Source organism: Apus apus, chromosome 2 (genome assembly GCF_020740795.1).
Source record: "Apus apus isolate bApuApu2 chromosome 2, bApuApu2.pri.cur, whole genome shotgun sequence".
Classification (NCBI taxonomy): Eukaryota; Metazoa; Chordata; class Aves; order Apodiformes; family Apodidae; genus Apus; species Apus apus.
In genome coordinates this window covers 90,317,725-90,341,548 of record NC_067283.1, presented here as the reverse complement: position 1 = coordinate 90,341,548, position 23,824 = coordinate 90,317,725, and the positions used below count along the sequence as shown (strand labels likewise).

The 23,824-nt window shown below is 40.6% G+C and overlaps 1 protein-coding gene across 1 annotated transcript in view; it reads left to right on the top strand.

The window, feature by feature from the left end:
• Positions 1-2,548: 2,548 nt before the first annotated feature.
• TERT (telomerase reverse transcriptase) overlaps positions 2,549-23,824 on the top strand; it is a 29,407-nt gene continuing 8,131 nt past the window's right edge. Inside the window, exons 1-11 of the mRNA XM_051609649.1 lie at positions 2,549-2,776; positions 3,934-4,462; positions 4,514-5,836; positions 8,463-8,658; positions 12,934-13,123; positions 15,768-15,950; positions 17,489-17,650; positions 18,023-18,118; positions 19,004-19,089; positions 21,899-22,012; positions 22,707-22,778. Of these exons, the coding sequence (XP_051465609.1) occupies positions 2,549-2,776; positions 3,934-4,462; positions 4,514-5,836; positions 8,463-8,658; positions 12,934-13,123; positions 15,768-15,950; positions 17,489-17,650; positions 18,023-18,118; positions 19,004-19,089; positions 21,899-22,012; positions 22,707-22,778 (3,179 nt within the window). The remainder of the gene's footprint in view (positions 2,777-3,933; positions 4,463-4,513; positions 5,837-8,462; positions 8,659-12,933; positions 13,124-15,767; positions 15,951-17,488; positions 17,651-18,022; positions 18,119-19,003; positions 19,090-21,898; positions 22,013-22,706; positions 22,779-23,824) is intronic.

Here is a 23,824-nt window from a genome sequence, read left to right as displayed (position 1 = left end):
CTTCATGCCAGGAAGGGAAGGGACACATTGTCCTGTCTCAGCAGGCCCACAAATCCTGCATCTCTGTCCCTGCCATTAGTGAGAATTACTTGTTGTATGGCACCACCACTACCAGGGACAGGACTGTCCATGGCCACAGAGCAACTAATGTCTCCCTTCACCTAGTGACACAACTAAAAAAAAATCCTTCTCCATGCTGGGAGCTGTTGGATGATTCCTCACAAAGATGAGGTATCCTCTGATCTTTGGGAATGAGAGAACTCAGTTATGTTCCTGCAGGAAACTCACAGCAATCCAACTAGGAAGCCTAGCCAGATGACAGTCACCTCACCAACATCCATGTTAGAGTACTGACTCCATCTTTCCTGAACCTTTACTTACAGATCCTGGGTTTGTTGAATTTATGCCATGTGGCGTTGTTAATCTTTAACACCTACAGCCCCCTGGGCCAGGAGTGCAGCCTTATGACCAGACATGTCTTGGTAGTCAGAGACCCAGAATCTTTTGCTGTGACTGCTTGTGAGTGGTCAGCAGTACAGTGCAGCTGGAGAAGAGCTGTACTTGGAAGGGAACTTGGTGATCCATGCTTTTGCAGCAGGTTGTAAGTGACCTGTAAGACTTCCAGGCCCCACGACACATAGCCAACTGCATCAGGAGATGGATCACTGCATGCAGTATTTGCCCTTCCCCACCAAGTTATCCCTTTTCCAGTTCCAGCCTATGATGTCTTTAAGCACTGAATGGGTAGCTTAGGTTCTGGCAGGTGGATTTAGGTTATGGGTGGACTTGATGATGATCTTTAAGGTCCTTTCCAACCAGGATGATTCTATGACGTCAATGCTCATACTGGACTGTCATACACATTTGGTCATCCCTCACTGAACCTTTTCTAATTCTAGTACATTCTTTTTGAGTTGCACAGACTGGAACTGCGCTCGAGGTGCAGGCAACCCATGAATCTATGTAATGGCGTAATTGCATCCTCTTTACTCCTTCCCAATCATTGCTAACATGAGATTAGCGTTTTGTTGTGTTTTTTTTTAACTGCTGCTGAGCACGATGACTGTTTGTTTCATGTAACCTCAAGGTCTCACTCCTGATTGGTACTAATAAGCTCAGAACTCCTATTTTTATATATGAAGCTAGCAATGTGTTTCACCTCTGTACCATGATTGATTTAACAGCATTAAATTTCATCTGTCTTGTAATTGCTCAAACACCCAGATTTCCAAAGTTCTTTGCAATGTTCTCACCTGCCTGTATCCTTGCTGTTTTGAGTAACTTCATCCCACAGGTGCATCTTGCCACTCACTGCTTATTTGCAGTACTCCTGGGTCATTTAGGAAAGTGACATAGTATAGAGTAATGTGGAACTCGGGTGGGGATCTTCCTCAGTTGAAAGAACTGACTGGTTATCCTTACTTCTATGTAGTATCTCTTCACAGTAATATATATGTGCTAGCATGTATGTTTCATGGTTTTGGAAATTCAAGTAGAATACATCAACCAGATCACCATCATTTTAATGTCTTTCCAACCCTTCACAGAACTGAAAGAGTTTTCTATGGCAGGATTCCCTTTTACGGGAGCAATACTGAATAAGCAACTTGTATTTCTCCCAGCATCTGCTAATCTTATCTGCTTTTATTTCTACTCATTTATCTGGAATACACATCAGGCTTAAGAGACCTACAGTTCCTGAGCACTCCACTGCAATCCCTTTTACATTCTGGCATAAAGTTTGCTACCGTGAAGTCTTCAGACACCAAGAAAAGCTTTGAAGCTTTGAGTTGGAGGTTACACGCGACCATAAGCAATTCGGCTTCTTCATGACTCTGAGGAGATTCCCAGGACCGGCGCACTGAGTTATTTTTCGGGTTTATTCTGTTCATTCCCACCATAACCTTACACAGCTTCTCTTACTTCAGACAGATTCCCTACAAGGGGTTCCTTGGACAGGAATCTTTCTGGATTCCTCCTGAGGAAATCTAACTTAACGAGCTATCAAGGCTCCCTTAAGAACTTCATCAACACCTTCACAACTTAATTCAGCACCTTTCTGGACTCTAGCTCAACACGCCATCCCAAACATCCCGAAAACACACAGTAGGAATTACCCACCCAGAAGATGCTCGGAAGCCGTCTGACCAGGAACGCCGAAGGGCCCGGGCAGCCGGGGCTCCTTCCTGCCCTGCCCCCCGGCAGCCGCCCCAGCCCAGCCCCGGGCCCCACCGCCTCACCCTGCTCCCGCCGGGATGGAGCGGGAGCTGGACAGCGGCCTCCGCCCCGCCCCGCCCCGCCGCACCGGGGCCCGATGGCGCCGGGGCACGGCAGCTGGGCGATGATTTAGCGAGGGCGGCTTCTTTTTTTTTTTTTTTTTTAATTTTCCAATCACTTTTTTTTTTACCCCCCCACCCCTCCCGCTCCCCCCGCCCCAGCAGCAGCAGCAGCAGCAGCAGCAGCAGCAGCAGCAGCAGCCGCTCCGCGCTGCCCGGCGCTGCGGGCGAGGGGCTGCCCCGGCGGGCGGCGTGTTCCCGCGCCGCACAACATGGCGGGCGGGGAGCCCTTGGCCGCGCTGCTGCCCGCCCTGCGCGGCTGCTACGCCGAGGCCGCCCCGCTGGAGACCTTCATCCGGCGGCTGCAGGAGAGCGGCGCCGGGGAGGCTGAGGTGCTGCGGGGCGACGACGCTCCCTCCTACCGAGCCTTCGTGGGGCAGTGCCTGGTGTGCGTCCCCCACGGCGCCCGCCCCATCCCCCGGCCCCTCACCTTCCAGCAGGTAGGAGGCAGGGAGGGATGGCCCCGCCGCTCCCACCTGCGCCGGGCCAGGGGTTGGCCGCGGCAGCGCAGCCCTCCCCGAGGGGCGAGCCCCGCTGAGGGCACGGGAGAGACCCCCCCCGCCCCAGCCCCGGGGGCTGGCGGCAGCGCCGGGGCCGGTGCCTGCCCTCGGGGGGCCGCGGAGAGGGCGGCGGGTTGGCGGGCCCTTCCCCGGCCTCCACGCGTGCGGCGGGGCCGCGGCCCTTCGCCCCTGGTGGCCCCACCGGCCGGGCCTCCCGCCGGCCCCCTCAGCTTCCCCGGCTGGGGCTGGCGGGGAGCGGCGGGGAAGGAATCGCCGCCCCGCGCCTCTTCTGGGAGGTGGGTGAGCGAGGCCGTGGTTGCCAGCGGGTGGGTGGGAGGTGAAGCGAAAGGTCTGGGCGCCTGGGGCTCCCCGGCGTGCTCTGTGAGGTGGGAGCGAGCAACCCGAGTGGGGCCGGGGAGTAACTGGAAGTGAGAAATGCCGCCTTCCCCCTCGGAGAGGGTAGAGAGGAGGGGGAGAACTGCTCGGAGGTCGGTGTGTAAGTAGGAGAAACTGTTCAGAGAGGGAAGGCGGCTTTTATCTCACGGCTCCTGCGTGCATGAGCAAAACCGTGCTACGGTAGGAAACTAAACGTTGCAAGCTTGTTGAGTGGGTTTTAGAAATGTCAGCAGAGTCGTTCGGCTGAACTTACCTTTACATAAAAGGAAATGGAGGCCTCAAGAAAGTCAGCGTTAGCTCCCTGGATGTTAAAGCCTGCGTGAGCACGTATCTACCAACACCTACCGTGTCTATGGGCCAAGTGACCCGAAGGCCTTGGAGTCCTGGTTGCTGAGAGAGCTGAGGGGAGTAGTGTGGGGTGTTTCCTGGGCATGGAAACCGGGATCAAAACGGCAGACGTTAAAAAGACTTCCTTAAAGTCGTAGGCCCGCATCGCTGTGCGTAACCGTCTTGTGGAACGCATGGAAATCTTTCTTTTTGGGTATGGCACTTGGGAATCATTGCTGTGAAAGAAAGGGTTTGAGCTAAAGCTGATGTCTGGGGTGGTGTATCTTGCATGGCTGCTTATTTAAAGCGTGTGTTGTAGTTTATGGAAGAGTCAGTGATAAAAGCTAATATTCTTTTTTCTTCTGTTTTTTCAGTTATCTAGTCAGAACGAAGTCGTCACGAGAGTTGTTCAGAGACTGTGTGAAAAAAGGAAGAAGAATGTCCTCACATATGGATACTCCTTACTGGACGAAAACAGTTCTGATTTCCAGATCATGCCGTATTCACATATATACAGCTACCTACCCAATACTGCAACAGAAACTATTCGTATCAGTGGCCTCTGGGAAACTCTGCTGAGCAGGATAGGGGATGATGTGATGATGTATTTATTGGAACACTGTGCAGTCTTCATGCTGGTTCCCCCTAGTAATTGTTACCAAGTTTGTGGGCAACCAGTTTATGAACTTATTTCATATAATGTAGACTCATCCCCAGGGTTTGTTAAGCAAAGGTTTTCAAAGCATAGATGTAGTAGTTTGCTTGCCTATATGCAAAGAAGGCTGATGTTTCATAGACGGTATCTTTCAAAGTCTCATTGGTGGAAACACAGACAAAGACCTGAAGCTAATGTCTCCAGAAAGAGAAATAAAAAAAATAACAAGATACAAAGCTTGGTGTCCAGTGACCAGTGTTCTGCAAAAGCTGTTTCTAAAGCAAGCAAACAGATCAGAGTGGTTACTGAACATCACGAAAAACAGAGTAGCTCCAGTTTATGTTTGTCAGCTATGGCACCATCTTTGAAAAGGAAGCCTGATAGGGAACAACCTGAAATTCCGGCTAAGAGAGCGAAAGTAGCAGAGAAGGAGAGAGTGGAAAAGGCTTGTAATCTAACTCCTGAGGTAAACCAAAGTAGTTCCAAGAGATACAGAACTGGGTATGTAGCATCACATTCTGTAAGCCTCATTAAAAAAAAGCACATTTCTCAAATGAGTAACTGTGATATGTCTGGTCCTTTACTTCATAAAACTCATGACGGGAAGAAGTTTGTGGCAGGTGAGAGCTCTTTTCTGCAACGAGTTCAGAGTAAGAAACCTTCGAAGTCCAGCACTGAAATGCAAGCAGAGTCCCATAGGAAAGGAGTAGAGATGCGTATATGTAAATCTCAGTTGGATTCTGTACAAATCAAACCCACGGAGGGTATTTCTTCAAAAGGCAGAACGCGGGAAGGTCCCTTAGCTCACTTGGCAAAGAAGTTACCAAATGCTCTCCTGCGCTCTGCAGTTTACGTTAACAGGAAGCTGCTTCTCTATTCTCGCGGGAGTTTCAAAGAATGTTTTCCTAAATCATTTGTATTGAATCGCTTGCAGGGCTGTCAGGCAGGTGGACGACGGCTTATAGAAACTATATTCTTAAGCCAAAATCCGTTGGAGCAAAAGCACAACAAAAGCCTGCCACATCACAAATGGAGAAAGAAGAGGTTGCCCAAACGCTACTGGCAAATGAGACACACATTTCAGAAACTGTTAAAGAACCATGGAAAGTGCCCTTACTTAGTTATCTTGAAAAAAAATTGCCCTGTCCGGATATCTGAAACCAGTGCGAGAAAAACTGAGCTGCCTTCTCAGGCAGCCTTGCCTGGGGAAGCAGAGGTTCACAAGCAAGCAGAACAGTTTGGGAAACAGCGTACTAAGTGTGTGACAAGCAGCAGATGTGAATCTGGTCACACTGACCTGCCAGCCAACTCAGGCATGCCTTTTGCAAGATGTGTGCTCGAGAAGTCGCAGAGTAAGGAGCAAAACCCGGGAGAGGCGTGTGATTCAGCCCTCAGGGAGCTCCTCAAGCAGCACAGCAGCCACTGGCAGGTGTACATCTTTGTGAGGGAGTGCCTGGAGCGGGTCATCCCCGCTGAGCTCTGGGGTTCAAACCATAACAAGTGCCGCTTCTTAAAAAATGTGAAAGGGTTCATTTCCATGGGGAAGTTTGGTAAACTTTCATTGCGGGAGTTGATGTGGAAGATGAGAGTGAATGACTGCGTGTGGCTTCGTCTAGTGAAAGGTACTTCTATTTAAAGAGTTAAGTGGTGGGGGTGTCAGATGAGTGGTGTTCATGTTTATGGTGGGAAGGTGAGGGTATTGAATCTGGGTTTGGGGTTGTTTGGTTTATTGTTAATAACCATAGCTGAGAGCAAATCTGGTAGTGTTTGTAACTGATGGTGGAAGAACAGTTCAGCCTGTCTTCCTTCTAAAACTTAAGTTGTTGTTTTCCTTCTTACTTTTTTTTGTGTTTCATAGGATGACATTTTCATAAACACAAGTTCAGAACTGGAGTCTTTCAACAAAACTTTCCTTTCCATTCCCACCCTCCAAATTGCAGTAACTCTGAAAATGAAGTATGTCCTAAGCAGCTAAGGAACAAATGCAGTCTGCCTGTTGGTTGCTGTAAGCCTTCAGAAAGAACTGAAGGCAAATTAAAAGACTTTTGTAGTGGCATGTGTTCCTTGGCTGTGGGATAAACCTTCATCCTATACAGCATGTACCCCTCTCACACTTGAGTGTGGGGCCCATGCAATGCAGGGGTTGCCCACCATCTGTCACCTTTCTAGAGCCCTTGTCTAGGAGTGGGACACCCTTACTGAGCAGTACTTCAGGCTGGGTAGTTGGTGGTGCAGAGGTTGTCAGGCCATGTGGTCGCTGGCTGAAAGCTGACGTGAGGGCATCAGCTGATTGCTCCAGATTCTGTCCAAATCCTTTCCGTTTAGTCCTCTTTTCAGGTGATGACACGTAGATCTTGCTTCCTTTTTGAAGTGTGTCTTCAGACACTATCCTAGGACTTAAACCTAGGCTGAAGCTCTGGGTCTTTGGCTGATCACTGTAGGGTGTAAAGCATGTTGGCGTTTTCCTGTGCTTCATTCTGCATCTGTACAAAGTGGATTGCACTTCTTTAATTAGTGTGTTTGCAGTATTTATTCTTGCCTGGGGAGGTACTAGGATCCTACAGTAGTGTGAACTGAAAAGGATATTACTTTTTAAAAGGTTTGATAAGGCTCTGAAATTACTACAGGTTCTTTGTGTTGTAGGAGGGAAATAGAAAGTCTGATGTCTGAGAACTGATGTCTAAAATAAGAGTAGGTTACACTTCCATAATAAACTGTTAATTCCAGCAAATATATTGATTCTTTATTCAGAAACGGTGTCTCAAAACCATGGTTTCCAGAATGCTGAGGAGTTAAATATTTAAAACATGTTCATTGAAAAATACGTGTTTGGTCCACAGTAACTGGAACATCTTGTCTTGGAAAAGAAGTAATACCCTTTTATGCTCTGGCCTTGTTCCAGTGAAAGCAACACATAGGTTTGATTTTAATTTTCATTCAACAAGTTTAAACACACATTTAATTGCTTTGTTGCACTGTAAGTGGGTTGGTTTTTCTTCTCCTAAAGTAGTAGTAATGTTTCTTGTCAGTTCCCTGAACTGTAGTCATAATTTACATCTGTGGTCAGGAACGCAGAAAACAAATAATCTAGTTCCAGCACAGTGATTTAACAACATCCTGATTTACTTCGTGCTTTAGAACTGCATATTGCAACTCTTCAGTTAGAGAATTTTCCAACAATCACTGGATTTTTTCACTGATGTTACCTGTCTTCTGTGGAAATGAGCAGTTTTATCTCTTTATGGTAGTCGTTTCTTAGGTGCTGTAAATGCATGAAAATACCTCTTTAGCGCACCTAAAATTCCAGAGAAGTGCAAATTTATTTCCATTTATAAGTTTCTGTTTTAAGCCTCGGCTCTGTTGTGTTGAAATTAAGCTGTTTTTAACACTTTTGTGCCGTAATAATGATTTGAGCTATGCAGCTAAGTTAATATTTCTGTATAATTTCTTGAAATTATCCTGTTGTATTTCGCTAAATTCTACTCTTAAATTTAATGAGGAAAAAATAGTGGAAGTTGGCAAAAAATCAGTATTGTAGTACAGTTTTACTTTCTACTCAGCTGCATTTAGACATCGTTAAAAATCTATGTGGCCTTAAATTTGACAGTAGTAAGGAATGTTCCATGTTTGTAATTTTTGTGCCATCTAAGTATTTTAAGTGTTGATGGACTTAGGGTGTTGGTTTGTTGTGTTTTGTTTTTTTTGACTGCAGCATTAAGTTTTATATAGGATGCCTAAAGTAAAGCTTAACCCTGAAATTATTTTTCATGTAACTGAGAAATCTGAGTATCATTCTCATCCCCAGCTCAGCCCAGTTTATTTTTACAGTATACTGTTTTCTTTCTTTAAAAAAAAAAATTAAAAAGTTTTATAGTAGGCTATTTCCAGTTTACCTTTCCCTTCACAGTTATCTTGCCATTGTGCATTAAAGATTTTGCACAGTCAATGTTGGAGGAATAAATCAGGTCTTTGGGCTACTAATGGCATGTATTCATATCCTGCATGTCAGTTTGTCACTGCAAATTATTTTGTATGCTTGTACCTTAAGCTTGGGTCAGTTAAGTTATTTAATGCCGGTGAAAATTTGGAGCAGCATCTGCGCAATTGTTTGTATTATCTTTTTTTCTTTCCACTAACCTCAAGCTGAAAAAAGTGTTGTGTGTGGATTTTTTTGTTTCTATGTTCTGTGTCTTTACTAAAACGAATAGTTGATATTTACTATAACTACCTTTGAATTGTTTGTTGAAGGTGATCACTTTGTTCCTGCCTTTGAACACTGTTTCCGTGAAGAACTTTTGGCTAAATTCCTGTACTGGCTGATGGATACCTATGTTGTTACGTTGCTCAGATCATTTTTTTATGTCACCGAGACCATGTTCCAGAAAAACACGCTTTTCTACTACCGAAAGTTTGTCTGGGGCAAGTTACAGAACATTGGAATTAGGTAACGTTAGAAAACTAACCAAACATAAATGGAATGTGTGGAAATTTCGTGTTTTGTAAAGTTATAATTCTGCCTTCCTGCATTGCCCCTTTATCCTCCTTTTATTTGCTTAATTTCTCAAAAGAAACCTGTGATTGTAGCATGCACAGCTTGTAAGTTCAGGAGTATTTTGTATGAGAAAACTGACTCAAATTTAGAATTCTTTGGCAGAAGAGAAACTTTTGCAATAATAAAATCCATTGTGAAGAGGATTTTATTTTAATAAGTCAGTTTTGTATACCTTTTAACAACGAATAAAGCATACTGACAGAATCCTAAAGTAACCTTTGGGAAGGTTAATGTAAAAAATGCTCAATTTGCTTCAACTGCTTAAATTTTAAAAAACCCCCAATGGAACAGAACAAACCTGCTTAAATGCTGTAATACTGTATTCATAATTGTTTGGGTTGTTTGTTTTTTTTTAAGATTGGGAGATTTAAAAGCTGCAGCTTGTTTTTTAGTGTGGCTGTAGAATTCATATTGCTTTTTTGGTCTTAAAAATGAGTGTATGTATGTAAGTTAGGACATTTTTTAAGATCAAATTTTAAGCGATTAAGTGACAAAATAGGAATTATCTAAAGGCAATTTTAGTGAACAGTGTTGTGCACACATCTCCGTATTTCACGTCTCTTGGTTTTCATTATAAATTGTTGGTGTGTGAAAGAGCTTTGGAACTGTGCAAAGTGAGTATACTTGATGCCTTGTGTTTCAGTGGCCTTTTTATATGGTGAACCTTTGGCTTTCACAGTGGTCTGTTGGTCTACAATGTCATATGTGTGATTTTTTTTTTTTCTCCTCCTGCCCTGCCGCTCCCTGATTTCAACATTGGTATCTCCTGTGCAGCTCCTCTGCATGTGTCTTTGCACTTAATGAGGCTTCTATCTTGTTTGCAGTTGTAGCAGAGAATATGCAATTTAAACAGTAGTAGTAGAATGTTATTTTCAGTTCCACATACTCTGTTTGTCTTGTCTTCAAACTAACAGCCTTAGTGTTGTAATTAGCGTTTTATGTAGCTTTTATGTACTTCAAAGGCATAAATTAGCATTGAATACTAGCTTTTACATATTAGATATAATGCTGGCTTTAGTAGGGTATGTGATTAAAAAAACACACAGAGATACCTTTTGTTTTAGCCTTTTTATCCCTATTCGCAGGTTCCCAGAAAATCCCAGTGTATAAGGACAGGGTGCTCTGAACTCAAGATCCTAATTTGGGCTGACCACGTTTCTTCTGATTTCCTCCCCACATATTTCCCCCCTGTGCAGGAAAGCCCTTTCTCGCCTTTGGCTCAGGATGTCCCTGAACTGCAGCTTACTGGAAGCTGGGGAAGCATCCCAAGGAAGTACTGCTGTGTGCTTGCCAGAGGTGTGCTCTAGGGACAGGGTGTCTGCTGTTGGCTGCACAATAAATAGCTATATGGACTTTGAGTCTGTCCCCAGTAGCTGCACTTCACTCTCACTCACAAGGCTAGGACTTTGAGCCTTTTGCTTTTATGAGTGTGCTATGCAATGTGAGGTCTCCTACTAATCCACCTTACTGTATTCATACAGCTGGCAAGCTGCCCACTTCACGTGGGAGGAGAAACTGGAGTTTGGAGATACAGCTGTTTAGAGCTTCCTGTGCTTCCTTGGCCATCACAAGCCTCTCCAGGCACCATCCCGTCTTACTTAGATGTTGTTTTCAGTCCCTGTTGGTGAATCGGTATCAAAGGCTGTTGAGTTGCTTTAATCTTCCTGGAGGAAGAGTATCTGGTAGCCTCAGTTGTTGCCCTAATGGCTTTCCTGTCGCTGTCCTGGTTCTTCCTCTTCTTCCTCTGGAGCTGCTTGTGGCAATTGCTCTGAACTGGCTTGCAGGAAGGCATTCACAGCCTGGTGCCTTTCCAGTTCTTTTGCATCCTCCTTTGGGATGAAGAGGATGGATGAGACAGACTGGACTGAGTGGATCTAGACCTTACTCATGAACTTGCCTTGCACTGCATCATCATTAGAGAGTAAATCCCCATCCTGAAGGGCTGTCTGCATTAATAAGATTTTCCTGTGCAGAATTGCACACAAAGGTACAGACCAGGGTTTAGGGAAGGGACCTCCCTAAACCTATATTTGTCTTGCAGTATGGGTGGAGGTTAAGAGTGTTCTGAACTTCTTGCACACAGACATCTTTCCATTCATTTTTTAAGCCTCATACCCCAAATTCAAAATAGTACTTAATCTCTATTAAAAAAATCCTCCAGTATTTAATGATGCAGTTGATTCAAGTTAGGTGACCCACAGAATGCAAAGTTATGTTTTAAAAATGATGTACCCAATGTCATGATGACAGCATCTGTTTTGTAAGGACCACACCCTCCCTGGCCCTTGGCACACAGTAGCTGCTGTGGATTAAAAATTCTGCAGAAATTCTGAATCTTCCCCCTTTGCATTGTGGCTGGATGTCAAAAGACAGCAGAACCATCCAACTTCTTCCGGGTTCCAGTGCATCGCAGTGCCGTGAGCGTACAAATGATAGTAGGGTGGTTCAGTGGCTGCTAGGTTACTGCATCTTCAAAATCATTAGTGCTGCTATAAATGCCATGAAATAAGCAATGAATGTCACTGCAGGCAAAGCAGAGGCAGTAATGATGAAGATCTGCCAGTAACTGTCCTTTGTTTTCACTTTCAGATTAAGTATCATTTTTTATATAGTGATTTGTTTGTGGTTTGGTTTTTTTTTTTCTCGGTCTTAAATGTGAGTAGCAAAGCAATGGAAATTCTGTCTTTCAGTTGTTTCTGTTGATCTGGAGTTCTTTTTTTTACTTTAGTGATCTACTTAAAAACGAAATTTTGTAAGTTCAGGTAAGAATTTAAGTCATAACAAATAATAGCAATCTCTAGCTATGGAAAAAGTGATCTTATGTCCCTTCTGCTTTAGTTTGGGCTACATCTGTACCAGGAATTTAATTCAAAGTTTGAAGATAAATCCTCAAAATACTTGCTTAGTAATAGCTCAGCTTGCTGGCCCTGGATGCTCCCTACCTTCTAGGTGTCATGTAGTGTAACACTCAGATGCTGACAGTCCCAAGCAGCTGGATTATTAGCCTATATAGGAGTTGTGTTGGCATATAGAAGTATTTGTTTGCCTCTCTTACCTATATGCTTGGCTTCTCAGGTGTCTCTTAGAGCACACTTAACAGGTTTCCACAAACCATCCACTGCCTTTTCTGACAGTGTGGCCTCTTTTTGTTAAGCCAGCCTTTAGGTTGATGTGGGTTGAGAAAAGCTGCATGCAAATTTAGATTTGCATTCCCCCTTCTAAAGAGATTTGAATTGTCTTGCTTCACTTCCCAGGAGAGCATCCTAACCACTAGGCTCTGGGGCTTTTTGGAATAGCATATTTTGTCCTTCTGAAGCAATGCAGGAGGTAGACTTATCCAGGTCTTTTACATTGCAAGGAGACCATTTTAACAATACAATCTTCAGGAAAAGAAAGGGCTTTTGCACCACCTTCTTTTCGTGCCTCGTTGCATGGGATAGTATTGATTTGGATAAGCTACAAATGACCTGTAAATCCTGAAGGAGATGTCTGAGGGCAAAATACGTTTCCTGGTAAAATGAATTTAGAGAGCTTAGAATCTGTGACTTGGCAGCCTTCCATTCTCTTTATTTTCTGCTGTTCACTTTAGCTGATGCCTGCTTAGCTGATAGGTTCTTTACAATTGTTACTGGATACCGAGATGCCTTCATATTGTATATGTATCCTAATATCTCATTTCTCTCCTAACTTTTAATAAGTCTCTTAAATGTTGGAAGTAGGATAGCCTGTTACAGTGTGTAAGTCCTTCCCTGAATCTTTCTTAACATAGTTTTAAAAACATTTATTCTACTTTGTTAATGTCTTTCAAGCTTCTGAAGCCATGAGAAATATCCAGCTTCTGGTTGTCTTGCATAAAAATATTTCCTCATGTTCAAATGTACTTGACTAATCTGTGCTTAAATTTTCATTTGTGTAAATTAAGATTATTTTTTAAATTATCTTAATTTGCATCGGGCAGAAATGTATACTCTTACTATTGTATTACATTGTCAGTAAGATAAAGAGAAATGGTTCTGGAATTCAGATTTTCATGTCACTTTCTGCAGAGGTCAGTATTTGTAATTGTCTTACTAGTCATATATTTGGCTTCAGTTATCATATAGAGAATAAATGTTTTAACTTGCTACCTTTCCTGTTGCTTACACTAAATGTGTATTTGTATTTTAGAAACCATTTTGCCAAAGTACATCTACGTGCTTTATCTTCAGAAGAGATTCAAGCTATCCATCAGAAAAAATACATTCCTATGGCATCAAAGCTCCGGTTCATTCCTAAGATGAATGGGTTAAGACCCATAGTAAAAGTGAGCGGTGTTGTTGAAGCACGAGCATTCAGCAAGGAAAGCAGAGAAAAGAAGGTTTTTATTTTCTTTATTGTTTTTTGTGGGTTTCACGTAAGTAGCTAATAAAGTGAGCGAAGTTTTTTGTTTCTATGAAACTAGTTTTAGCATCATAAACTGGAACATTAAAATCAGAATTACTGAATGTGTCTGCCTGTTGCAACTTAGTTTCTCCCTTCCTAGTGCATAGTTGCCATTAGCCTCCAAATTCAGAATCACGTCCTTCTATTAGCAAGCCTGTCTTAAGGAAATTACTCTAACAGAATGCCATGGCCAGATAATCATGTTTTCTTTCTCCTCTCTTTCCATCCCATTCCTGGAGGCTTGCTAACTGTGTCTGGTTGTGGTAGGCATTGGCCACCTATGGCAGTAGCAGGAGGGAAATCTCAAAAGATATTCAATATTCTGAACTACCACATTGTATTAGTTTGGGACACAAGAGGGTGAGGGATGGATAAGCCCGGCCTGTTGGGATTTACCTGAATGCTGATTGTGCATGTTGGGGTCAGCTGGCTGGCTGTGGTGCCAGCTCAACCCAGGGGGCTGAACAGGGGTGAATTGGGTGTGTTATAGAAGAAGATCAAAGAAGGGTGAGGAAGCTGGATAAAGCATATTAGGGAGATAGGAAGGAAGCTGGGAATTACTGCAGCGTGGGAACGGAGACAGAACACGCGATTCACAGAATAATCTAGTTAACAGGCCAGTTAACCACAGGACATAGTGGGAACCCAGTTTCACTATCTTGCATGACTGCAGTAGTTGTTTTTCCTTCAGGCTGAGTCCCATTCAGTGCACAAGACTAAATATTCTCCAAATGGGTGAGAGGTCAGTGGCTTCTTAGTATTTACTGTTCAGTATGTGATCCCAGACCAGATTTATAGGGCATCAGCTAAAAGCTGTTCTGAAGTGTCACTTCTTCATAGTCTTTCTTTGACAATAACAGAGAGTAATTGTCAGTGAATTGAGAGTATGCACACAGGTAGTCTGGAAATAACTGCAGTGCTTTCTAAGGTGCTATTGCTCCTGTAGCACATCTGGCATAAAGGATGACGTGAAGATACTGCAGAAGATGAAGGTTCAGGTCAGCTGTGGTAGCTGGTCAAGTGGTTTGAGCTAACCTGGCTGCACTGGAGCTGAGAGGGATTATCTATATCTGCTGTAAAGTGCAAGCTGTAGACTCCTGTTGGATAGTGCTGACAAACAACTGAGGACACTAAGGTCTTCAGTGGTTGGACAGACCTCATTTGTCTTAACTAATCACAAAGCATAGCTAATGATTTTCATAAATCCATGAAAGAGGAGGTAGTGGTAGTGTTAACTCTCTTCTCAGATAGTAGGCTGAGACAGAGAAAAGTGTCTAGTGCAGAATGATCATCTTATTAATGAATTCAGGGCTTCCAACCTTAAAGAAATGATGTGGTCTTTTTTTTGTTGTTTTGTTTTTTTTTCAAAAGCTGGCATGGCTACTCAGTTTGTTTCTGTCATGGTAACAGAAGCTGTGGGTTTCTTTGAAAAAGCAACCGTCCTGGGATAGCCTCATTAAGAAGGAAAGGAGGAACTTTTCCACTGATTATTACTTTGATCTTGCTGCTTCTATTTGCCTTTTAGCTACATCTCTCGCCTTTTGACTGTTTTTATTAAGATACTTGGCATATAACAGAAAAGGTACCACTGCAGTAATTCAGGAAAGCATCTTAATTTTCAGAGATCTTTATTTATAAACTGGTCAGAAACATTTTGCAAGATCCCTGGATGAATGCACGATTACTTACCCAATGTAAAACAGTGAAGTTGGATCGAGTTGTTTTAAAGGCAGTGGCAGTAATACACTAAACATTTTTGGTGTGCTTTAGTTTTGCCAGCTCTTCACTGAAACCTGTTCTTTATTTTTTCAGTGCCAAAATAAATGTTTTCAGATGAATTGGAATGCTTCCATAATTAGTAGTTTCAGTTTATCACAATACTACTGTTGAGAGTAAGAAACCTTTTATGTTCCGTGTATGCATTTCGGAGGGTTTCTCTGAAGTTCTGAACTGTTTCCCAAGTATGCTACGTGTGCAATTTGTTTATTTCCTTTCTGCCCATTCAACATTCTTCTATTGCCGGATCTGTCAATATTTTTTTTTCCTTAAGGTGTTTACAGAGCTAATCAGCCTGCAGAAGTTCACAGCCACTCCGGTATATTTTACTATTGCCATTGCTGAGAGTGAAGTATCTCCAGAGGCTGAACTGATGGTGCAGCTGGAGCAAGCCTAAAGTCTCAGGACACATACTCTTTTTGCTAGTTTTGTTGCAGTGATAAGCACTGGCAGTGAGAATAATGATATTTAAGAAGTTACCTTCCAGTTGGTTTTGGTTTTATTTGCTGGAGTCCATCTATTTATCTCCTCAATTATTACACCTTTATTTCCAAGAATCAAGTACAGAAAAAAACCAAAAATGTCCGTAGGATTTAAATGTACCAAAAATAAATCTGTGAGTCTGTTTTGTAAAGTCCAACTGGTCACTGCAGCTATGTGTTCCAGCTTTCTGAAAGCTGCAGGTGAACAAAACAACACAGTAAACAAAATTAATCTCACATTTAATTTTATGTGGAATTTGTATTGCACAATTGAGTATGTTTCAGCATACTTTAAGGTGATTCTCTTTGTTCTCTTTTTAGATGCGTCATTACAACACTAGACTAAAAAATCTATTCAGTGTGTTAAATTATGAACGAACTATAAACACCAGTTTTATTGGTTCTTCAGTGTTTGGGAAGGATGATATCTACAAGGCATGGAAGAAGTTTGTTACAAAGGTCCTTGAATCAGGCACTGAAATTCCTCATTTCTACTATGTAAAGGTACGTTTTTTTATTTACATATTCAAACTAACTTTTCAAAGGTGGCTAGTGCAGGTACTTTTACAGCTGTAAGAGCTGTGATCTGAGTGCATAGTTACTGCTTTTTCAAAATAAACTTTTCTGCATACCTAACACAGACTCGGATTGATTTTTTTGGGAGCAGGGGTTTGGGTGGATTTTTGAGGGGGTCTGTCCGTGCGGTAGCTCTTCCTTTACTTGGATAGTCTTCTGTCCATCTTTCTGTAATGTAGATCATCTTATTTCTGCACATGCACTGGATTTTTGCACTTACATTTATTAGGTATAAAAATGGGACAAAAAATAAAAAATCAGGTATGCTTTTAGGGTCATTGTCCAAAGGAAAACTAGGAAAAACTTGCTATGCATATTTGGATCAATTCAGCATCTTTTTAAAAATAGGTCTCTTTTGTCTCAGTATCACAAGAATCTGTCAAAAACGAAAACTTGAACTGTAGCGTCTCTCCAACAAATTTCTTCTCCCACTTGAAAAAAATGAGTGCTTGTCATATCCCACTACTTGAATGAGCTTCTTCTAAACACTTCTGCTTTTTAGGGTTGTCCAGCATATATCTTGTGTTTGAGCTCAATTAGTAGCTTTGAGTTGTCCAGTTGGACACAAGAGGTAAATTTTTCACCATGAAGCCAGTCAAACATTGGAATAGTCTCCCAAGGGAAGTGGTAGATTCCCCCACATTGGACAGCTTTAATTTTCAGCTTGACAGGGTGCTGAGCCACCTCATATAAACTACAGTATTGCCTAGAAAGGTTGGACCAAATTATACTTGAGGTCCCTTCCAACCTGGCATCCCATGATTCTGTGATTATGTTGTTCTAATTGGGGCAATTTATACGGATTTATGTAAATTATCATTATTTATATATTATAGTGAGACTTCTCTACTGTGCTGTTGTATGTCAATTGTCACCCTATCCTGAAATTACTTTCAGTGGTTGTGTTGTTATCTTTCAAGCCAAAGAATAATGCAATTGACATTGTTCTCCTAAGACTGTTGTTTCTTCAGGTTTTGGATTTTGACTATGACAAGTAAAAACAGTTAAAATTGCAATGTAAGGTTTAGAAAAAAAACCCAAAACCTTTTGCATTTGCCCCTTTCCAGAAGCCTAAAACGCCACTTCCATGGTCTTATGGAGAGGAAGGTTACTTAAAATAATAAACATATAAAAATATCAGCAACAAACTTTAGTTAAATGATTGAAGGTTCGGAATTAGATTTAAGCTTGCATTTGGTATCTTCTTCTGTTAGTAACAAGACTTATGCTAAAACCAAGGGTTTGGTTATCCCTTGTAAGGGAAGACTCGTTGATGAACGAGGAGAGGTTTTGCAGATAAGCAGTGAGCTTTTGTGTTGTTACAGATTTGGACTGCAGTAGTTTCATTCCTGTGAAGTTGATCCTTCAGCCTTGTTTACATACTGCCGCAAAACTTTTTTCTTAGTGCCGCAATGTTTGCAGTGATTCCGATGAATACATGATGGAAGATATTTCTTCTATTTCAGGCAGATGTGTCCAGGGCTTATGATACCATTCCTCACAATAAGCTTGTGGAAGTGATTTCACGAATCTTAAACCCTGAGAAAAGAACTGTCTACTGCATACGGCGCTATGCTGTGATTATGATTACCAGAAGTGGAAAAGCCAGAAGGTTCTATAGGAGACACGTATGACTTGCTGATTTCTTCTATTTGCTGATGTAGATATACTTTGGTCTAAGGAATATTTTGTTAACAGCATTTTTTACTCACGATTTGAATTAGGCAGTTACTTTCTGAACTCTTTTTTAATAGTACTGGGTGTTTTCCAGTGGCAGCAAAGCTTCTTTTTGCACTGTTTAATCAACATTAGCAAGACTAAAGATAAATGTGTTGTGGAAATAGAGAAATGTGAGGGAGATAACTTCATTTTAACAAAGGTAGAATTGTTGGATTAGAGTAATGCAATGATGCTGGCCCTTTGACCTTCACTGAATAAAAGAGTCTGGTACTGAATATTCTGTTTCTTTTGTCATTTATTTCTTTACACTTAATACACAGGTTTCTACTTTCAAAGATTTTAAGCCAGACATGAAGCAGTTTGTGTCCCACCTTCACGAGACTGAGTCATTGCAAAATGCAATAATAGTTGAACAGGTAAATACTGGGAGGCTTCTTTTCAACTGAAAAAGAAAACTACAGAAGAATTGGAGAAAGATTGGGATTTTTAACTGAATGTACATATGTGGTGACATCACCTCTCTTCTAGTTAGCCAGAACCTTCCAGAGAAAGATTTTTGTCATCTCCTTTTTCATGTTTATAAAAAATTCCCAGTGTTCAGTGGAAGGAGTACAGCGGGCAATAAATCTGACAAAATGTCCTTCTAGACTTTCCCCAGGTTTTTTAATTGTTGTCTCTAATTTAATTTCCTTTCCTACTGCTCTTGTTTGTTGCAACAGTTCTCAAGTGAGAAATTGTCTAATAAAGAAGGGTTTCAACACTTGCTATCTCCAAAATGTACAGAAGTAAGAATGAGCAAAATGTATTTTAAGCAAAGTAGCTAAGGAAATAGATGTCACATCTTGAATGGCAAACTGCACAGAATGGAAAGAAGACTTTGGAAAAAAAACCCAAGCAAAAACAAAACCCAAAAAACTTGTTTTAATTATTACCTGCCTAGGTTGATAGGAATGTACTCTTCTTTAGCAGAGCTAAAATGCAGCAAAAATCAAGATCAGCTCTTACATTTTTGGTTTAAAATGATTTCTCATTCTCAGTGAATAAAACTACTGTTAAATTAAACATATTTTAAATTTGCTCTAACAGATGCTGTGTTACAAGAAGCAAGCATCCTTAGGTTGTCTTAATTCATGTACTTCAGAGAACCTATATTAAGTCCAAATTTTCTCAAGACTTCTGTGCAAGGATCACGACAGGGAAAGACATAGAAGTAGATGATATAATCAGTTTCTTAATACTACATTTTGAGTTCCAGTACATTTCTAAAGTACAAATCGTGTTTTATTTTGTCCCGTTTCTAGAGCTTAACTTTTAATGAGACAAGTTCCAGCCTGTTTACTTTTTTTCTTCAAATGATACATCACAACATCCTGGAGATTGGGAGCAGGTAAAAAAAGAAATTAGTCTTTCTTTGTATGGTGTGTTTGGGTTTTGCTGGTTGGTTGTGGTTTGTTTTGGTTAAGCAGAATACTTTTAATTGGGTCGGGATTTTTGATAGCTGCCTTTTAAAGATTTTTTATTTCATGTAATTTGAAATCTGTTTATGAATTTAAGCTTCATAAAAGCATTAAGAGTTTAGAATCAAGTCTGGATTTAAGTAAAATTCATCTTTCTTACCTGGATGATGTTAACTATACACAGAATGCACTATTCTAAAATGTGTAACCTTCTTCATGTAAAACTGCAAATGTAGTTCAAAAGAGAAGTACTTAAAATGTTGGAATTCGTAGTGGTGGAAAAAAACAAGGTAAGATCCAAGCAATCATGCAAAAGCCTTGTTAGTAATTTCCCTGTAGTCAAAATTAAACTTCTTCTGCGTGGTCTTGCTATTTGTCAAGATGCAATAAAAATAAAAGGCAGTAACAATAGGAATTAAAATTAATTGGCAACTCTTAAAACTAGGAATCAGATGTTACAGAGGGTAGGAAGGCAGATTTCTTTTTGTGTCGCCAGAAATGCTGATCTGGTATTTACATCTTGCCTCTAGGTAGCAAATGTGTGTACCATGTCTAGCAACTACTTACATGATCTTTAATTGCCAATTCAGAGTGAGGTATATTAGGATTAATAGCTTCTTGCTCTTGGAAAACACCTTTGTATTATAATACTTTATCTCACAGGATTGAGGGAGGGAGAGGAAAGCTTTCAAGGAGGCAAAGAGAAGAAAGAGTGTTTATAGGTTTTCCTGGCATTGATGCTTACAGTCCCTTTGGCAGGATCATGAGAATGCTGACGTGGCGTGCCGTTAATAAGGACTGACATCTTAATAAAAGTTCAATGGTTTTAAAGAAAGCACACCCTGACAAAGCCACCTTCACACTTATTTAAATTCAGTCACAGCTAGGTGTAAAAAATATTGTTTGTCCTGAGATCAGTTTGCCCTTTTTAAGTAGCATGTTCTCATTTGTTAAAACAACAAACAAACAACCCCCCAAAAAAAACCAAACAACAAACACACAAAAAAACCCAGCAACAACAAAAAAAACAACAACAAACCCAAACCTGCAAGAAATTTTAGTAAATGAATAAACTCTTTAACTAATGTTTCTCAAAAAGCCATCCTAGTTAGTCAGCATTCACTTGATGTTTTGAGAAAAATGCTGGTTGCTGAGCTGGGGATTTGGAAGAAATCTTTTAATAACATTTGATATATTTATTAAAGTCTGCAAAAATATAAACTTACTGCAAGAAAAATTTGGAGATTACTCAAAACATAGGTAAGATCACTGCTGGAATCTAGTATGTGACTCTGGTGTCCACTTGCATGATTTCATTCTCTGCAGTTTCACTAAGCAGTTCATGTAGTAACAGTAAAATGGACATTATAATATAATATCTCACTACTTCAAAGGAGTGTTCTGAAAATAATTCCCTTGGGTTTTGTGAGGCATACTCGTTCTGTTGCTGCCAGCATAGAAAAATCCACAAGGTAAGGGGGAACTCTGTCTTCAGTAGCATATCTAGATGTGATACAATACTATTACTATGTGTAGTTTTACTGGCTTTACAGAAGTAACAACAAAGGGGAAGTATTAATAAACAAGTAATAACAAAGGGGAAGTATTAATGAACCTCCCCCAGTTTATGTCTGTGTTAATTATTTGAAGCCATGAGAAACAAATATTCATCTGCAATATGACAACTGGCAACTTAAGTGAACTTTTCAAGGGGCAGGGGTGGGGGGATGAGTATAATTACAGATAATAAGGGTTAGCTTTACACAGGATATAGTGATTTTTTTCCTAATTAGAAGTAAGATAGCTTCATGCCTGAGCAGTTAAATGAGGAAATAAATGTGATTTACTGCATAGCTGGGGATGTATAAAACCAAATCACATCCTCTACTGGGCTAAGCCATTAGAAATTTCCCTAAAATTAAAGTAATATTTATTGGTGGAAAAGCAAAACAAAACCCCAAGAATATATTTTCCTTGGCCAGATCATCCTGTGCAAATGTAAAGGAGGAATAAACAGCTCAATTTAAATAAATAATTTAAATTATTTAGTAGCTAAGCATCTTTATTCTGACTTGTGTTGCTGTGAAAGAGGTTTGTTTTTTTTTCCAGACAACTTAGCAAGATTTGATGTGAACATTTATTTTTTTAATTTAATGTAGATATCTGCTGTTTCTGAGAAAAGTTGGAATTGTTCCATCTCAAAATCCACCTGAATTTGATTCCTGGTGTAGATACATAGTATGAACTTAAACCCGTGGATTTTTAGTGGGCACCTGCTAGGAGGTATTTGAATAATAATTTAAAATAAATTAATTATAATTTGAAAGATTCATCCAGTGTGCTTTGCTTCTTGCACAAGAACAGTTGTTTGGAAACTTTATTAGATCTAACATGAAGAATTACATGAAGAATTCCTCCTGCAGCTGAAGAAGGAATTCTGGTTTGAGATCATTTATAAAATTCTTCATTTAATGACAGTTGTCAACTGAGTTTCTTAATAGGAAGGAATATGGGTATTAGTGTGGTTTTTTTTTCACTGTTTATCCTAAAATTTCTGGAACATTATGCAGCTTCCTAGAGGAAAGAATAAACAAATCTAAGTAAGACTAACTAGCAAGCTTATAGCATGTTTCTTGTTAAAACATGTGTTATACTTGAAAAGATAAGTAAACATTTAATGACTATTGGAATCTTCTTGTTGCACATTTTTATTTTTTTTCCTCTTATATGTTTTACTAGGTACTACTTACAGTGCTGTGGAATTCCACAGGGCTCCATTTTGTCAACCTTACTTTGCAGTTTATGCTATGGAGACATGGAAAACAAATTACTCCGTGGAATACAGCAGGATGGGTAGGGATGCTTTGTTCTGTGCTCTGTTATAGTAATGCATAAAATATGTATTTATATATAATATGGTATAGTATGTGTGTGCCATTTTCTCTGAAGTTTAGTTTTGAATTTCAAGGATTTCCAACTCTGTTAGAAAGGCATGGGGCACACAGAGGTCACTTCTGTGTCACTATAGTTGTTTTTTGGGGGAGTTTCTCTGTTTGTCCTAAGATTGGGAAGAAAAGTATTGAAAAGAAGCTGTCCCAGATCTGTGGGTGGCAGATATATTCTTACAAAGAGCACAGCATTTAGAGATGCTTTTCTTGTACATGTAAGAGTTTATGGTTCTTCCACACTCATTCCCACAAAATTAGTCATTTTTTTCCTCAAACAAGATGAGGTGTTTGTATAGATTCTCTGTCACTCCAGGCTTCTGTGTGAGGGTTTTGCAATCCAACATCTGTAAATCTTCACATTTTGTCAAGGTTGTAGCTTCATGGCAGATTTTTTGTATGTGTTTGTCCCCTCTCATGTTTGCTATTTTTAGGGAAGAAGCAGAACTGAGAATTTCTTCATGAGACTTGATTTGGTGATCATATTGGCCACTACTTTCTTGAGAATTAAAACGGCCACGTTGTTGCTCTGAAGAGTGTAACAAAAGTTTGAAAGGATTACATATAAAAAAATCTAATATCAGTTTTCTTCTTGATTACAGAGTCCTAATACGTCTCATTGATGACTTTTTGCTGGTTACACCACATTTAGTTCAGGCAAGAACTTTTCTAAGGTACGTTACTAAAGACACAATCTTCAAAGTAGTAAGAATTAACATATTTTAGGTCATTCTTGTTCATCTTTACACATGGTTGTACGTGCCTGGGAAGAACCCTGATAGCTACATTCTTTCTGGCCAACTAACAAATCTGTTCCAGCTCAAATGGTGGGGGATTCCTGCTGAGATTTACAGTAGGAACCTCGCTGCTGACCTTGATGGAGCTTCTAGCAGCAATTAGTAGTGCAGACTAACCAAAGCATCTGACAGTTGTCTCTTAAGACCATTTTCCCTCAGTTTTCTAAGATGTCTCAGTTACTTTCGTAAAATGATTTTACTGGGAGGAGTGCAGCTACCTTCTGTTCCTGGGGAAAGAATGCAACTTTTTTCTGATCCAGTATTGCTAAGAATTTCCTGCTCGTTAATATTCTTGGTTATTTGAAGACACTGATAGCATGGCAGCACATAGCTCACACAGAAGTTTTCAAACAGTAGTTCTTTAGAGTGCTTCAAAGCTACTTTAAAAAAAAAAAAAGGACCCCAAAACAGGTTCCTGGTTACCATGGATATGAATACACAGTCAGTATCCAAGAAGAGTTCTGCTGATGCGAAAAACAGTTTTAAGGATTCAGAGGAGAGGACCTGAAGAAAAACATAGCATCTGCAATGCAGTGAGTTGCATCATGCTTTTCAGTGTCAGCAAGATGCAGCTCTGTTGTGAACCTGAAAGGTGATGGGGAAATCAGTTAGGTACGGTTTGAGTTATAAATTGTGGGTAGTGTACTTTGAAGACTTAATCCATCCGCATTTCCTTATCAGAACAGAAAGAAATATCTAGGGATTTGCAGATTTAAAGTTCTGGAAATTATAAGTCAAACTAAGTAACTGGGGATGTCTCAAGTTATTAATCTCTGTAACATCTTTTCAGCATAATGTCACTTGCAGTAGCATTGCAGATACTGTCCTAGTTATCGGCGTCTTTACTCTGTATCAATTTCTGCACCAGCTTTGTTGATTTTCTACAGACAAGTAACCTCTTCTGTGCAAGTTTTCCAGAACTT